The sequence below is a fragment of the Lacerta agilis genome, chromosome 1 (genome assembly GCF_009819535.1).
Source record: "Lacerta agilis isolate rLacAgi1 chromosome 1, rLacAgi1.pri, whole genome shotgun sequence".
Taxonomy (NCBI): domain Eukaryota; kingdom Metazoa; phylum Chordata; class Lepidosauria; order Squamata; family Lacertidae; genus Lacerta; species Lacerta agilis.
The window spans coordinates 101212240-101229042 of record NC_046312.1 but is presented as its reverse complement, the minus strand read 5'-3'; the positions used below and the strand labels follow the sequence as shown (position 1 = coordinate 101229042).

Here is a 16803-nt window from a genome sequence, read left to right as displayed (position 1 = left end):
GAAAAAAGGGAGAAGCATGAATGTCATCTTGAGCTCTCTGGAAGAAAAGTGAGATAGAAATGAAATAAATAAATACTGAAGATGCTAACCCAGCTATTGTGGACGTTGCAGAGAAACAATTGTAGGTAGCTGTGTTGATCCATTAGATAGGAAAAACCACCAAAAAGCCACACACAGTACGGTCTGCAGCATTGTTACTACCAACTGACTTTTGTCAATAAGCTTTCAAGTAGCCAGAAGTGTTCAACAGGCTGGATGTTAATACAAAACAGGGGTGGGGAAAAGGCTGGAGGGTTTTGTTTTTTGTTTTGCTTATTATTTATTTATTACATATCTATTCTGTTCCCTCCTCCCAGAGGAACCCAGAGCGGACAGTAGCAAAGTAGTAAAACAAGCAATTTAAACAAAAACGTATTTAAAACATTTTAACACAGCTAAGTGCATTCCACACATTGCGTGCTACATGTATATTGATGTTAGAGAGCTATGGCTGTTGGTACAGTATTACTTATTATTAATCTATGGATTAATAAATTTATTAAATTTACATGCCGCCCTTCACCCGATGATCACAGGGTGGCTTACAGTGTGTGTGTGTGTGTGTGCACGCGCGCGCGCACACACACACACCACTTAATGAAAAACTAAACAACTCAATATCAAAATTAAAAAACCCACACAAAGTCGCCCACCACCTGGATGAGCAGCCGACCGTCTTGAAAAGTAGCAGAACTTGATGCTACCGGCTTGATTCCCTGAGAAACTTCCACTGATTCCAACTCCCACCATTTCAGATTAGATTTTGGTAAGAGGTGCGGACATGACCAACAGAAAAACGACGACGCATTAGAAATATAAACCACAAAGCGTCACAGCCGGGAAGGGCAAAACGCCCAAAGGAGCAGAACAACAGAATAGCAGAGATTCCATTTACAAATATGCAAAAACAATTCTCTAACCGCGAGAGCCGCCGTTGTTGAGAATGGAGGCTCTGTGCAGTGTCTTAAGCGAGCCAGGCATGTGCCTATCTATGCAGGGACACTGGACACAGATGCTGTGCCTCCATATTGCAAAAAAACCCCAAACTCATTCGAGCACTGCCGATTCTTTTAGCTCACTAGGTGCCATAAAGAGGGCAATTTGCCAAACGCTAAAGTAACGGAACGGAAGAAAAAGATCCCGAAACACCATCCAATTCCTATTATTTATTTATTCGAGCCATTTTTACTGAGGTTTCGAAACATTAAAGGAGCCGAAAAGCCAGCGAGCCTAAGCCCGCCATCCCCTCAACTGGCTCCGAGGCAAAGAGTAGCACGAGTGGAACCCCTTCTCAGCCAATCACAAAGCGGGGGCGGGGCGGGACGGGGCGGAGCAGGCAGCCTTTGAACTCCCACAGTTCGACGGAGCCCTTGGAGCGTGACGAGAGTTCCCCGCCCACTTGGGCCGACCCCGCCCTCACTCTCCAAACCCCGCCCACTCTATGCTACGCCCGCCCCGCCCCCCGGCGCGGTCGCATTATCCTGCCCGGGCGAAGCCGCTCGGCTGGAAAAGCGGCACTTCTTTGCGGTAGGAGCGGGCGCGCGCACGCACGCTGGCTGACGGACGGACGAGGGCGCTGTCTCAGTTTCCTTCGTACGGTGTCCGGTGGTGCCCAAACACCATCCGTTCCTCTCAGAGCGGCGAGGCCTAGTGGACAAAAGCGAAGCTCGAGAAGGAGGGGCGGAGAGGAGAGAAGTAGTTGCGGCGAGGCCGGCGGCAATGTCCGCGAGGAGCGGCGAGGGGCGCTCGGCGGCGGCGGCGTTGCTGCGGGCGACCGTCTCCGAGGCGCGGGGCCTGCACCGCTACCACCGCCGCCACCTTCCTGTTCCTGCTGCCGCTCCGCTCCTCCTCGCTCCCCGCAGCTGGTCTGTGGCCAGGGACTGAGCGCGGGGGGAGGCCGAGGCCGGGTGGTGAAGAAGTAGTGAGCCGGTGCGGAGCTGCCCCGGGGGGCGGTCGAAGCTCCCGCCGCCTGAGCATGGGAATCCTCTTCGCTCGGATATGGAGGCTGTTCAACCACCAAGGTGAGAGAGACAGAGAGAGAGAGAGAGAGAGAGAGAGGTGCCAGGGAAAGGCAGGCTCGGTCTCCGGCTTCTCTCGAGTCCGTGCGGAGCTGCTGTTGCTGCTCCTGTTCGTCTCGTAGCCGAGGGAGGCCGACGGCGGGCGGGCGGGCTTCGAGGTGTGAGGCGCCGCTTCTGCCTTGCTGCTGGCGCCCGAGGTCAAGAGAGCGAGGAGTTGGGGTGGCAGGGGGGCAAAGGGGGGAGCCCGAAGGCACCTGAGGCAGCAGCTTCGGAGGCGCCCCCCCCCCCGCAGGGCTGAGCATCTGTTACGGTCACCTTCCCTTAGGTGGGATCAAAGTGCGGGCACAACTCACCCAGCAGCTGAATACAGTCGTTCCCTAGCGTGGGGTGGGGCGGGGTGGGGGCAAGGCGAAAAACGCTTCTGCTTTCTTTCTCCTGGTTCGGGTTGTAAAAAGGAAAGCGGGTGGGGGAATGAAGCGTGCAGAACTACTTTCCTGTGTTTTTATGGGAGCCGCTCTCGCTTAAGTGAATGTAGGGAAAAGGGCAATGCTGGGTCTCGCCTCAAAGGGCAGCTGTGAAAGAGAGAGAGAAAAATACTGAGAATGCAAGTGAAGTGTTTTGAACAGTCGAAACGTGCTGTAAAAAATACTAGAATGGGTTCAGAGAAAAGCAGCAAGGGAGCGCGTCTGACTGGTATGTGCGGTGAAAGGAAGGTGGGAAGAACGACTTAGCGGCATGTGTTGTAGGAGGGTAATGATTGTTTTTTAAACAGCTGGTGGCATTGACCCTAATGGTGAGAAATTGGGGAGATTAGATTGGGTTTCTAGTAAGAAGCTGGCTTGCAGCTGATGTGTATGTTTGATTGAGGGAGAATTAAGTATTGCTCAGAACTGAGAAGTCTGCAGTTAATTTTCTGTTATTGATTGTGCAGTTGATTGATTATATCTTTCAGTGCTTGCCAAATGCAGAACTCTTTTGAGAACCTCGTATTGGGTTATTGGGTTGTTTTTATTTTTGATTATGTATTTTGTGATTTTATATTTTGATTTTATTCTGTGAAACACCCTGAGACCTCCAGGTATAGGGCGGTATATAAATACAATAAATAATCATAATAATGATAAATACTTGATGAGCTTGTGGAGATTCTCTGGCTGGAAGGAGAGCCTGCAGGGCAAGAGAGGTCCTAAGAAGTAATACTTTCCATTGGCAAGTGTGATGGCAGGTAGGCTGCATGCACACTGTACATTTAACACACATTTCCACACACAAAATCCTGGGCACTGTAGTTTACCTTTCACACAGCTACAGTTCCTAGCACCTTCAACAAGTTGCGGTTCTCAGAAATCTTCGGGATAAATGTGCTTTAAATATATGATGTGGATGCAGTCTTAAGCTTATGTTTTCATCCTTTGTGTTCTGAGAAAGAACATGTCACACTGTCTCTTTATAGGCTTTGAGCTCTGCTTTCTGAGCAAGTGCCACCTGAAACCATCATTGAGAGCTGAAGAGTTGGTTGTCTTGTTTCCCCTTCATCAATAATGGAAAATCTGTAAGGGAACTGAGATGATGATAGGCTGTGTGGAGGAGTTAGGCAGCTAAGAGTTCCATTTTACCTGCATACCAGTGCAAGGAGAGCACCACATCTTAAAGCTATAAGCCATACAATGTAAGGGTTTTGTTTAAGCTGTTGTGACTTAGACACATATGGAGCTATTCCCTATCAGTAGGTATACCTGAGCTGCAAGGACTACAGTATATATGTGTACAGTGACAACAAACCTCTTTTAAAGTACTAATTAACTATGTCTCTTACCACTGGACAAGGTTATACTTGTTGGTAAGCTCTTTGCTGTTATGTCTGGTTTGAGTCTCTCTCTCAGAACGGTTATTTTTCCTTTGACAGACCACTGAATACTACAGCAGTCATAGGGTGGTATACAACATGGTATTCACCTGTCATTGAAATCAATGCACTGTAGAGGAAAGACACACTGTTAAACCTGTGCTAGAAACTGAGAGAGCTAGGAGCTAAATGGCACCTTAAACCTAGGTTATGGGTGCAACAACGGAATGTCTAGGCATGCTTTTTATATAACAATAATACAAAGCTGAAAATGAATGAACTGCAGCTAAAATCTTATGTTCATTTTTCGCATGGTCTAGTCCTCATTTGCAAAAAAAAACCTAAGAACAAAGCCATGCTTCCCCTACCCGCCCCCCCTAATATTCTTAAGAAGGTCTCTTCTTCAGTCATTAGAGAGTGACTGGAAGTGGGGAGGCAGGAAAGGGTCTGCCTTTCCTTCCACTGTGCAGTTTTAATCTGAAATCTTAGGCGCAGTACTGTGCCCAGAACTCAGAAACTGCTTGCACTAATGAAATTTCCTGTTGCAAAATGCACCCAGAGCAATAGGATTTTTGAATGCTGTGTTGAACACATTACTATAATCCAACCTGGACACAGGATTCTTTATTAATCATTCAGCTCTGAACATTATCTTGCTAAGTCTGAAACAAGTTCAGACTACATATATTTTCATACTTAGGAAGGAGAGTTAGAATTTGCAGATAAAGAGCTGAATGATTAATAAAGACTCCTGTGTCACTATATGAGCCATTATTTCCTTGCCTTGGGAGAAAGCTGGTCATTTGAGACAAGTGTAGCTACTGTTTCTTGTGGCTGTTAGCACATTTCCTGTAGGTCATACAGTAACTAGTATGATTGCTTTTGAGTGTAGCAAAATAGCTAGCTGTTGTGTACTAATTGAACTACAGTTATTCTGTTTACAAAATGCAATATTAAATGGACAGAATTCAACCATGAACTCGGTAAATTAGTGCTAAGATACAGTATAAGTAATTTTCCATTCAACTTTGTTTGTAGGGCTTTGCATTTTTAAGTTTCTTTACCCAAATTGAGGAGATTAAAGGTGCACTTGAGCTTAGATGTAAAGTATGCAGTGCTTTGACAGTGTGAACATGAAGCATGTGTGCCCCTAAAACCTAAGCATAGTATGCCAACCAGGCCAATGTAATTTTAAGTAACAAAGACATGTTAGAAATATTGTCAAGATACCTGGGGGTTTTCCAGGCTTGCTTGCACTTATCTACTGAAGCATGAATGGACATTCTTGCAAAACCTTTGCCCCACTGACTTTATCAGTTCACTATCTTTGTGTGCTGGGGAGATGGAGGTTTCTTGATTGAATCCGCCCTGGAATCTGCTGGTGAAGGTCAGGAAATAAAATTTAGTAATAATAATGGAGGAGGGGTGGGGAGTGGAGGGTCCCTTTGTGCAGCAGAATGCAAACAACCATTTGATGTTTTCAGGTATTTCCATAGTTCTTACAAGTACTGTTTGTGAAACTTGAAGGAGCTGTTCCCAACCCCCACCCAGTGCTGTAACTTCGTATACACAAGATTGGTGATTTCTGATGTGTGGAAATCAATTTCTATGCATGTGGATTGTTCCTTGCTGCACTGGGGTTATCCTATATAATAAAGTCCAAGTGTCTTTGCGTCCAGTCCCTGTGTCCGTGGGTTTGCGCTACTGTGCATGTGCCCCACAGACAGCCGTTGGGACTTGGAACGCAGAGACGGGCGAAACTGTTGAAGCGGCAGGTGTGCGCCGCCGCTCCAGAGGCCGAGGAGAGGCCGAGAAGGGACGCCACGCTGCCACTCCTGCCGCTACAACCAGAGCCCCGAGGCCTAGCGGCCTGGGAGCAGCCCAGAACAGCCGAATGGGCAGAGCGCAGAATGGTGAGGGCGGGGCTGTGCAGGCCACAAGGGAGAGATGGCGGGATAGAGCGTGCGGGAACGCGGGGGCAAGGCGAGGGGAGGGCAGAGGCGAGGAGTCACGTGACGGGGTGGGCGCCGCCGCTTTGTGAGCACATTGGCAGGTAACGAGCACGCGGCCGGGGAGAGGAGAGGAGGATTCAGCGGGCTCCCATCCATTTACAGGGGGAAAGAAAGAAAGACAGTCAGACGGGGGGGGGGTTGATATATTGGGCCGTGGGGGGGAGGGAGAGATAGGAAGAACGGGCTTCATGTCTACTAGTTGTATATAAAATGGAGCACTCACTGAAACAACTTTCTATGTTATGTAGCTCTGTCTAGTCTTAACTGAGCTGTCAGAAAGCAGAATAACTTACTGTGGCCTGATTGGAAAACTCCAAAACTGCTTACTTTACAAAAAGCTGATATAAATTCAGTTTTGCTTCAAATACAGGGGCCTCTGGCTGTTTTCAAAGAACTTTTAAAATTAACTGGGGACTAGGGCTTACCATCAAAGACTTTTATTTATACTTTCATTTAAACAGTTCTTCAGTTACCGGTATATTTGAACATTATCAATCCCCAATAAAGATAGTTTTTTGAGGACACCATTACTACTGCTTCAAAGGAAGAAATACTGAATCTGTTCTCTCTCCCTCCCAATATAGTAATTTTTTTGACTTTCAAATAGTGGACTCTTCCATGGCAGATAACGTTCTCTAAAAGACAGAAAGCCTGCTACTGATTTCCCCCCACAGCTTGTAGGTGTGTGTGTGTGTGTGTGTTTTCTAGGGTGTGCTCTCAACTCATGTGGCATGAAGCTGAAATACCACAGGTGTGGCCAGTTCATCATGTGAATTGAGCATATGCCCTAAAACAGTCTTCCTCAAACTCAGCCCTCCAGATGTTTTGAGACTACAATTCCTATCATCCCTGACCACTGGTGCTGCTAGTTGGGATCATGGGAGTTGTAGGCTAAAAACATCTGCAGTTTGAAGAAGCCTGCCCTAAAACATCTTTTCAGATGCCCAAGTATTTTGTGGTGGATACACGAGCCTCCTTGGCAGATGTTAATGTGGAAAGGGCTTTCTGAAGGTAAAAACTGAGAAAAGTAGTATCTCAAAAACCAAGACAGCTATAAAAAGGAAGCAAACATTCCTTTAGGCTTAGACCAATCCATAATTAAATCAGTTGCAGGGAAATTTTAATTAATTTTTTCGCTGATTTAGCTACTGATTAAATCATGCAACCTTACTAGAAACCTTAGATTGCCAAAATAAATAACTCACTCTAGTTGCTAATCAATTAGTGTAGGCACCTAAGACCTCCCCCCTTCTTTGTCATGCTGCAGATCTTTTGTTCCAAGTGCCTCTTCATCATTCATCCTGCCAGCAATATAATATAATTCTCAAACTTCAGTATAGTTACTAATGTTTTGGTGGGAGTCAGGAGAGTTGCCTTTGATTTTTTAACAATATTGTGCTGTTGTGCAGTGCAGTTTAATATTCCCTATTGATAGAAACATCCTGCAAAACCCCACACTATTAATTTAAAAATACTTACCTTGTCCTTCTATAACATTTTCTCCCATTTTCCCTACTTCCCTTAAGTGCATCATTGTGGTGTATTTTATGTTGAAGTAAACACTGGCTTGGTTTGCATGTATTTAAACCACTATCCCATAAAATCTCCACCTATTTCCACTAAAGCCCTCATGTCCTATCTGGTGGCTTGCCTCTGCTACATGTTAAAGAAAAATGCTTGGCATTACCCTTTTGAAAGCAGGAAGAAGAAACTTTGCAAACCTGCCTGATGCAGAACAAGTCCTTTAGCAAGGATGGGAATCTTATTGTTTGTTTTTATATGATAAATAAAGTAGTCATTCTGAAAAGGAAGTTGGCACACAATGATTATCTTATTATTTACTTACTGAAGCCCTGCCTTTCCAGTTTTAAGATCTACAAGGTGCCTGAACAACAAAACAATTGCAAACATTGTGGTGGTATACATAGAGATATGTGGCATGAAGATTTCCATAACTTGTATACTGTAGATTGTTGAATACTGCATGAGAGACCAGGGGTGCCAACTCAAATAAAATATTGTGGTGGCCCAGGTAAGCCCCGCCCTACATAATCAGTCATATGACGCAGTGCATGCACACCATTTGAATGGGAATGCCAGTCAACTTTGTGGGGGCCCAGCCCCCTCAAATATTTTATTGTGGGGGCTGAAGCCCCAACAGCCCTTAGGTAGCTCCTATGTGAAAGAATCCAGTATACAGTAATGATTTAGATTTATTTATTGTCATTGTCCGTATATACACAGTATACACAACAACGAAAATCAAACACCCAAAGACCGGATTTACCATACACATTTGCACATATCTCCAACACTCTCATCCTTATTAAAACATAATCTATTAAAACATAACATAATCCAGAGTATAACATAACCTATTAAAAGCATAGCATAACCTAAAAGCCTGTCTCATTCCTTACTACTCACTGCTTACTATTACTTACTACTGACCCTGAGATCATTATTAAGTGCAATCAAAGCTCTTGGATAGAAACTATTCAGAAGGCGTGTGGTTCGAGTTTTCATTATCCTGTATCTTCTGCCCGAAGGCAACAGTTCAAAAAGGTTGTGAGCAGGATGGGTGGGATCTCTCAGGATGTTGTGTGACTTGGGAGGGAGAAGGGGAGGAAGTAGTCATGTTATTGCTTGTATGGCACTGTATTACCAGGTAGAGGTGAGTGAGTGAGGTGGTTGTATATTTACATTTAATGTTGTCAGGGTGTTTTTTTAATGCCAGGTGTATGCTTTATGTCAGGGACGCAAGTAGCGCTGTGGTCTAAACCACAGAGCCTAGGGCTTGCCGATCAGAAGGTTGGCGGTTCGAATCCCTGCAACAGGGTGAGCTCCCGTTGTTCGGTCGCTGCTCCTGCTAACCTAGCAGTTCGAAAGCACGTCAAAGTGCAAGTAGATAAATAGGTACCACTCCGGCAGGGAGGTAAACATTGTTTCCATGCACTGCTCTGGTTCGCCAGAAGCAGTTTAGTCATGCTGGCCACATGACCAGGAAGCTGTACGCCGGCTCCCTCGGCCAATAAAGTGAGATGAGCGCTGCAACCCCAGAGTCATCCGTGACTGGACCTAATGGTCAGGGGTCCCTTTATGCTTTATGACAAGTGGTTGGTTGGGGATTAGCTGTGTTACAGGTATGGTTGGTAAGAATGGTTGAGAGTATGTGAGAGAGTGCTTAGGGAGATGTTACTGTCACTTGTTCAGCTTCTAATGATGCTTTAATATGTGGAATTGTATTGCATTTTTGTATTGGTATTTGTCCTTGTGTTTTTTATGTTTAAGATAATGGACCAGAGTCAGTTAACAGGTCCCACTAGTGGAAGCCTGTACCAGGATTTCTGCTAGAGCAGCAGGGCTTAACCCTCTCTCTTCCTCCTACACTCACCCAAATTGGTTCTGGACAGGTGGGAGAACCCCCAGAACTCGGGAGGGGGGTAGAAGTGGGGAAATCTCTCCACCAGGCAAGCAGAAATGCTTGCACAAATGGGAGAGATCGCCTAAGTGTTATGTTCAATTCCTCCCAATATTTTTCTTTCTTGTTTGCATGCTGCCTTAAAATGAGGGTGTTATTTGAGTTTCATTCACAATGTTTTATTTTGATCTTTTATAATGTTATACTTAATGTTTAAAGATACACCGTAAATAACTTGGATTTTCTTTGGAAATGTGATCCAATATAGAAATTATCTAAATAAATAACTAGCTCCTCATTTGCTCTCTTTTTTCCCTCCCAGAGCACAAAGTGATCATTGTTGGCCTTGATAATGCAGGAAAAACAACCATTCTTTATCAGTTGTAAGTATGAAGTTGTATGAACGGGTGACTAAAACTGCTTTTCCAGATCAGGATGCTGAAGTAGACAAACTTGATTTGTTACCTGCCAGTAGTCGGTCAGATTCCACAGGACTCGCAAGCCAAACGCAATGCACCCTCAGGAAATTGTTAGATAGCCATTTGCTATTTCCTGTGGGGAAATTTCTAATGCCTTCCAGACCCCAAATGACAAAAAACCTGAGAAAACCCTCTGAAACTACACCTATGAAACTTTAATATCACATATGTAATATTGAGGTAGGGGAGATACTTGAGATTACCATTATAATGGTATTGTGTAGGCATCATTCAGAGCCAGATTTCGTGATTTGGAGAATGCTGTGTGGTACAACTCTCACTGGCCCATATCACTTCAGCTTAAAGGTGTGGCATTGCATACCTGAAAGCTCCTACATTTAGAAGAGAATTGCATGCCTTGCATCAAAGTCATGTCAAGAAGGCGATGGTAGAATCTTTATCTCCAACACATTTTCTGAGAGTCAAGCTATGCAATTAGGCAGTTTTGGTTCTGGCACTGGTTACAGGAATAGGGAATCAAAAGAAAATCTTGTTAGAAAGACAGTGCATATTTTAAATGATGTGAATCTTTCCTTCTGCCTACCCGGGAATCTCAGTTTGGACTTTAGGCATGAAATAGGTATAGGCAACAGTCAGGTTTTGTTTTTTAAAAATGGGTATCGGCTATTGCTGCTTTGTGCCAGAGCCCTAGCTGTACACTGATAACCTTCAGCACCTAGCAGAGACTAATTCAGTCTGCAACTTCCGTCTTGTAACCGAGTCTAAATGCAGCTTCCATGCCACAGCATCCAGCCTACTTCTTGTACTTCTGTACATCCTCCCCTACTTGGCCCACACAATGTTTTGTTCTAACATCTCACACCATGAAGCATTTTAGGGAACTTGAAAGCTTGCTAATTATTTTGTGAAATTTAGTAGATTCCAATATAAATATTGACAAACTATGGATTTTGGAGTTATAAATTGTATGGTGTTTCATGCTACCTTGAATGTCTCCAAAAAGCAGCTATTCTGAGGTTTTGGAGATATACTAACCTCTTAAATTTAGTTGCTGAATCAAGTGAAAACTCTTAAATTAGTTAACTGTCTTATTGAAATTAAATTCCTAAAAGGTTTTTCCTCAAAGTATTAACAGTTTTGTTTGGAATTGTGAACAGTGCTGTCTTCTGCCAAGTTAAGTGTGATAGCCATATTTTCTTATTCTGACCTTATAACGTAGTAACTGCTACTGATACACTGAGTCTGTAGTTTACATAATCCAAATATGCTTAATACAAATATGGTCCACATTTTCTTGAAGCTGTACCCACATGAGCAGTTTGACATGTGACTCAGTGCACCCTGGACATAGCTGCAACATACTAGAGTTATGTTTGCAGTTTACACTGGCAGTTTGATAAAAATGCTGCTTGGGGGTATTGTGTTGTCTGTACAGTGGTGCCCCGCTAGACGAAAATAATTCGTTCTGCGAAAATTTTCGTCTAGCGGGTTTTTCGTCTTGCGGAGCGGCAATGACAGCCGCGCTCCGCAAAACGGAAAAAAAAGACGAACATTTTTCATCTTGCGAGGCAGCCCCATAGACTTTTTCGTCTAGCGGGGCAGCCTTCCGCTAGACGAATGCCTTCGTCTAGCGAGTTTTTCGTCTAGCGAGGCATTCGTCTAGCGGGGCACCACTGTACCTAGGATATGCTATGTCACATTTTGATCTCAAAGCAACTACAAGCATAACTGCAGCTGAATTCAGCTCAGACTGCAGAACAGAAAGAAATCTAGACAAAGGAGACCAAGGCAGAACATACATAATTCTTACATTTTCTTCTCTTTCCTTTGCAGTTCTATGAATGAAGTAGTGCATACCTCCCCAACCATTGGAAGCAATGTAGAGGAGATTGTTGTTAATAATACACGTTTTCTTATGTGGGATATTGGAGGCCAAGAATCACTTCGATCTTCATGGAACACATACTATACAAACACTGAAGTAAGAATTTGTATAATGTAATGCAGCTGGGGATAATTTCATGCAGACCTTTAAAGCAGAATTTAGCCAAAATTAATGCTTTGTCTTCTTGAGTTCAGTGAGGAGGGTAAAGGGTTTGCATTGGCAGTATCATGCCCTTAGTTATTAAGGGATCATATACTAAATAAATAAATAAAATTTTATACCCCGCCCATCTGGCTGGGTTTTCTAGCCACTCTGGGCAGCTTACAACAAAATATTAAAATACAATACTGTAGTCTGTTAAACATTAAAAGCTTCCCTAAACATATACATTGTGGGGGCAATAGAGATTATTCAGACCAAAAAGAGAAAGCATTGACTATTTTGCAGTAATATTAGTAGCTTTAACTGTGCCATGAGTATACCTGAACAGTTTTTATAACAAAGCTTTTCAGGGGTGGGGGTGACCTTAATGTTTCTGTATTTTGGGGTGGGCTCAGGATGTATGTGAACAGTCTTTATTTAGTAATCACTGTTTGCAGTTACTGATTTAAATGTTACATTTGTTTGAATTATATTACAACAATTTTTTATATGACACGAGTCATTTTGAGACTTTTGTGAAATGACTACGAAATTAAATAACGATAACTTCTTTTTCTTTTAGTTTGTGATAGTTGTTGTGGATAGCACAGACAGAGAGAGAATTTCTGTAACTAAAGAAGAACTCTATAAAATGTTAGCACACGAGGTGAGTATGTGCTGAGAATTCTTTATCTAGCTTTAAAAAATGCTGCAATAAGTCCCTGCCTTAATGCTAAAGTTCTGTTTCTGACTTCCATTTAGGTAATTATTTCAAGAGGGTTCATTTTCTTATAGCTGAGGAGCTTTTAGATTTGATACAAATCTCTGGGGCTGTCACCTCTTCTTCAGACTTTCAAGCGGCCCCCAAAAGATTTTCACATGTGACTATTTATAGTCGCCATACTGCCTTTTGTGTGAAACTGACATCATTGTTAAAAGTCCTGTGTAGTTTTAGAACAGCTGCTATTGGCCTCAAAACTCTTTCAAAAATAAAACAAAAACCTTAGTAGTTGTCAAGTAGTCAGAATGGCACCAGTATAGCCTGCCTGCATTCTCTCTTTACATACTGAAAGGCTACGTTTCCAACACACTTTTAAATTTATTTAGATCTTTTACATTTGAGAATTGGAGTAGGGAACCTCAGGCCTGGGGGCTGAATGTAGCCCTCTAACATCATAAATAGGTGTATGGGATATTAATTGCATTGACATGAATGATAAAACAAGTGGCACAGTATATTACTATAAAACCTTTATTTAGGTTTTCCTCACTCCAGCTTTTACTCCATTCTGTGCTGGAAGGGAGAAATGTATTGTAAAGTTATGCTTGTGACTTTTAACACTAAAAAAGAGGGATCAATGAACACTGTTGGTGATAAAAAAAAGTCCACTTTAACTTAATTTCTGTGTATTTACTAAAAATAAAGTAGGTTCATAGGACTGAGAAAACAAACTTTCAGAGAGCTATGGGGAAATCAGTACAGTGGTACCTCTGTATAAGTCCACCCCATCCAGCGTCCATTTCGGCAGACGTCCGCAGCAAACCCGGAAGTACCGGAACGGGTTACTTCTGGGTTTGCCATTCGCGCATGCACAGAAGTGCAAACCGCTCTGTGTGCGTGCGCAGAGCGACGCTTTGTCGCGCATCCTTTTCATCGAGCGTCCGGGGCTTTGGACTCAAAACAAGGTACCACTGTACATCTGTTTTTGCTCATTCTAGCAGTTTCCTCATTGTTTCTCTTTAAAACCTTCAGAACCTGGTGCCTGTGATGGCAATGATAGGCCAGCTTCCTAATCCTGCCCCAGCATTTAAAGCTATAGTGCTTGCAAGCAAGAACTCTGGTTGCTGCCATGTTTCTTCACATCTAGCACCTCCTGGGAACATAGGCAGGGAGTGGAGAAACATAGTGGCAGTCAGAGCTCTTGCTCTGTTTTGGTTGTAGTTTTTGATGTACTGGAGGTGAACAGAAAGCCTGTCACAGATGGTGTCATCAAAATGTGGGGTTTGGGGTGGTGTGGTGGTGGTAAATAAGCCAGTGTTCTGGTAAGTATGCCCTGAAACTATACAGACCAGTTTGTGATCTACCCTACCCCAGCCAAATACTATACTGATGTTTCAGGGAACTTCAAAGCTTTTCCCCAAACAGTGAACCTAGTTCCTTCTAGGCACAATGGAGACTTATTCTTTTCTAAGATAGAGTTACAGTTCCCCCTTTCTTAGAATTGCTGGTAGGTCACCTTTATTTAGGTTGGCCTCTACACCATTAGGTTGCATGGGACCACCGTAGTGTGGCTTTACATTAAAAAAAAAAAGTGTTCAGTACTTTTTCATGCTGGTTTATCATGTTGAATAATGGGGAAACAAATTGGAGACATTTTCTTTTCTCTCTAGGACTTGAAAAAAGCAGGTTTGCTCATCTTTGCTAACAAACAGGATGTTAAAGACTGCATGACTGTAGCTGAAATTTCTCAGTTTCTGAAGCTAACCTCAATTAAAGATCACCAGTGGCACATCCAGGCATGTTGTGCTCTTACTGGCGAAGGGTAAGAAGTCTGGTTCATCGATACTTTTCTGAACAGATCTGGTACTTGCAACTAATCAAGGGCAATACTTAGTAAACAGGCAAATTTATTCCCACTGACTCCCTATGCTCATTTTACCAGTTAATACTTTCCTTTTACAGAAGTAAAAAGTAAGGAATCTGGCCAAATATATTTTATTCATATATTATTATCTTATATCATATATTCACCTTTCCATGGTTTTTCTATTTGTATAGGTAGGAAGTAAAGTCTTGAAGAATCTGTCCTAAAAGAATAATGAGCTGTTGAGGGGAGAGGTAAATGATGGGAAATATGAAGCAAAGGGGAGTTAGCCTTTATGGCACCCTTGTTTTTAGCAGTTGTGTAGATGAAAGAATTCTGGGCTCACCAAAATTCCATCTTTTATGTAACAGTTAAGGATACAATGGAAAACAGGCAATATTTGTATTAAATCAATGATAGCTTTTGGTGGAATATAAAAAAGAGCTTTTGTAATTCGTTAAAAGCACAGAAATGGCACATACAGTAGTAGGGAAAACAGGTGTTTCAGTTAGATGAAGTATCTCTTCTTTGCACTTGTGTGTACCAGTGGATAAACAAATGGAACTGGCATCAATTAACAACACTCTATATATTTTAATTGTAGTAATAATTTAGCCTTCCAAAGTATAATGCAAAAGTTTCTAGCCCTTGAAGCATTTCACTAGCCCAATTGTCCACAAACCCATGTACAGGCAGCATCCATTTTGTGCATGTCCAAATTATGCATCTTTTGGACCCAGAAGAGGACAGAACAGGGGCAGGGCAGGGCAAAATGGTCACCACCTATATTGATATTCTTTTTATGTCCATGAACAAAATTTAAAAAACAGTTCCAGTTTTTAAAAAAGTCTTCTCCAGTTACTAGTTGATAAATCATTGCAACAGTCTTTCATGGCACAGCAAGTTTACTGTATTGTTATTCCCATATTGCTGTTAATGTTTTGGTGCTGGCTGACAGTAGCTTCTGAAGCTATCTATTAAGGTGATATTTGAATGGCCAGAGGCTGAAGTTTCTCATACATAGATTATGTATGTGTATATATATATATATAAACAAGGAAGTAACCACTTTTTTCTGAATTTAAATGTTTCATTTGCAGATTGTGCCAAGGACTGGAATGGATGATGTCAAGACTTAAGATCAGATGATTTTTATTCTGCACAGACATTGTACCAAAAAAAAAAGTGCTGGATGTTTGGTCATCTTGACAGCTGTGAATTAATGGCTTATGTGTATTTATAAAATCAAAACTTCATTTGCTACTTTATTTGCTACTTAACACACTAAAGCCACCTCCGACGGAAACAAAATATTTTGAAGTTCAAACTTGGCTTTCCAGATGCTTCCTCTGGGTGGAGTTCAAATACTACAGCTGACCTTAACTTTAAAGTGAAATCACTTGAAACTGTTTAATAAATAATGTGTGGATTGAGAAAGAAAAGGAGGGATTTTAACTTCTACATTTTATTATTCCAGTCTAATTCATCCAGTTGAAAATGTTGACTTTATTATTCCAGCAAATCAGAAAAGAAAATCAGTGGCACAGGTATTGACTTCCAGTATTGAAACTTACTCAGCTGTGTTTCAGAAAGTGCAATTCCCCCCCCCCATGTGTACTGTACACTTTGTATACTTATACCTCATGTTAAGGTTGATTTAAATAGGTACAGAAACAGCAAATAGCACTGGCTCTTGTCAGCATTCTTGATGCTGAGATCCACAACAGTATGTGAATGTCGAGCTTTTTAGTCCAGTTGGACTCCATAAGAGCAGGCTGTTTTGAATTGAAAGTACTTTAATCTGATTTTTAATTGGACTGTGAAAAATAGTACTAAAAGGGTTACTGCTGACACATCATTTGTATTTTGTCATATTCTGTATGCTATTCTCATGCCACTGGGGATGGTAAAATCTTTAAGATTGTTTTATATACATTTTGCACCTAAAAATTACCATAAAAAGAAACATGACATGGTCTATTATTGATAAGGTTTTATATGGCTTAATATTGGCATCTAGCTGTACTAAACAATAAAATAAAATTGAAAAAGGTTGAGGGAAGTTTAAAAGTTGACATTTTTATGAGGTTGGCTGAGAAAATAGCTTGGAATATGCACTATAGTTTAAAAACATACTTATGCCTGTGGGGTTTTTTTTTAATGAGTGGGCCACCCCCATTTGAAGCACCTCTCAGGTGAAATATATTTCTTATAACTGATAGTGGGATATTGCGTTTGATCTGAGATTGCATTTAAGTCTCATTGATTTCAGTGGGAGCAAAGTCATGACTATAAATTGTTCAGTTAACTACATCTGGGGCAAGTCAATTATTACTTTATAGCAAGCAGAGGTTGAAATCCAGATAGTTATGTTGATAGCAAACCGCTATCCTGTATAGCAGACTGCTTTTGAAAT

The 16803-nt window shown here is 42.2% G+C and overlaps 1 protein-coding gene across 1 annotated transcript; it reads left to right on the top strand.

Moving 5' to 3' along the window:
* The first annotated feature begins 1917 nt into the window (after positions 1–1917).
* On the top strand, positions 1918–16444 carry ARL5A (ADP ribosylation factor like GTPase 5A). Its single transcript, XM_033165010.1, has 6 exons — positions 1918–2060; positions 9659–9719; positions 11610–11757; positions 12386–12469; positions 14194–14345; positions 15488–16444. Exons 1-6 carry the CDS (start codon positions 2015–2017, stop codon positions 15534–15536), a joined length of 540 nt encoding a protein of 179 aa, XP_033020901.1. The 5' UTR covers positions 1918–2014; the 3' UTR covers positions 15537–16444.
* Positions 16445–16803: the final 359 nt, after the last annotated feature.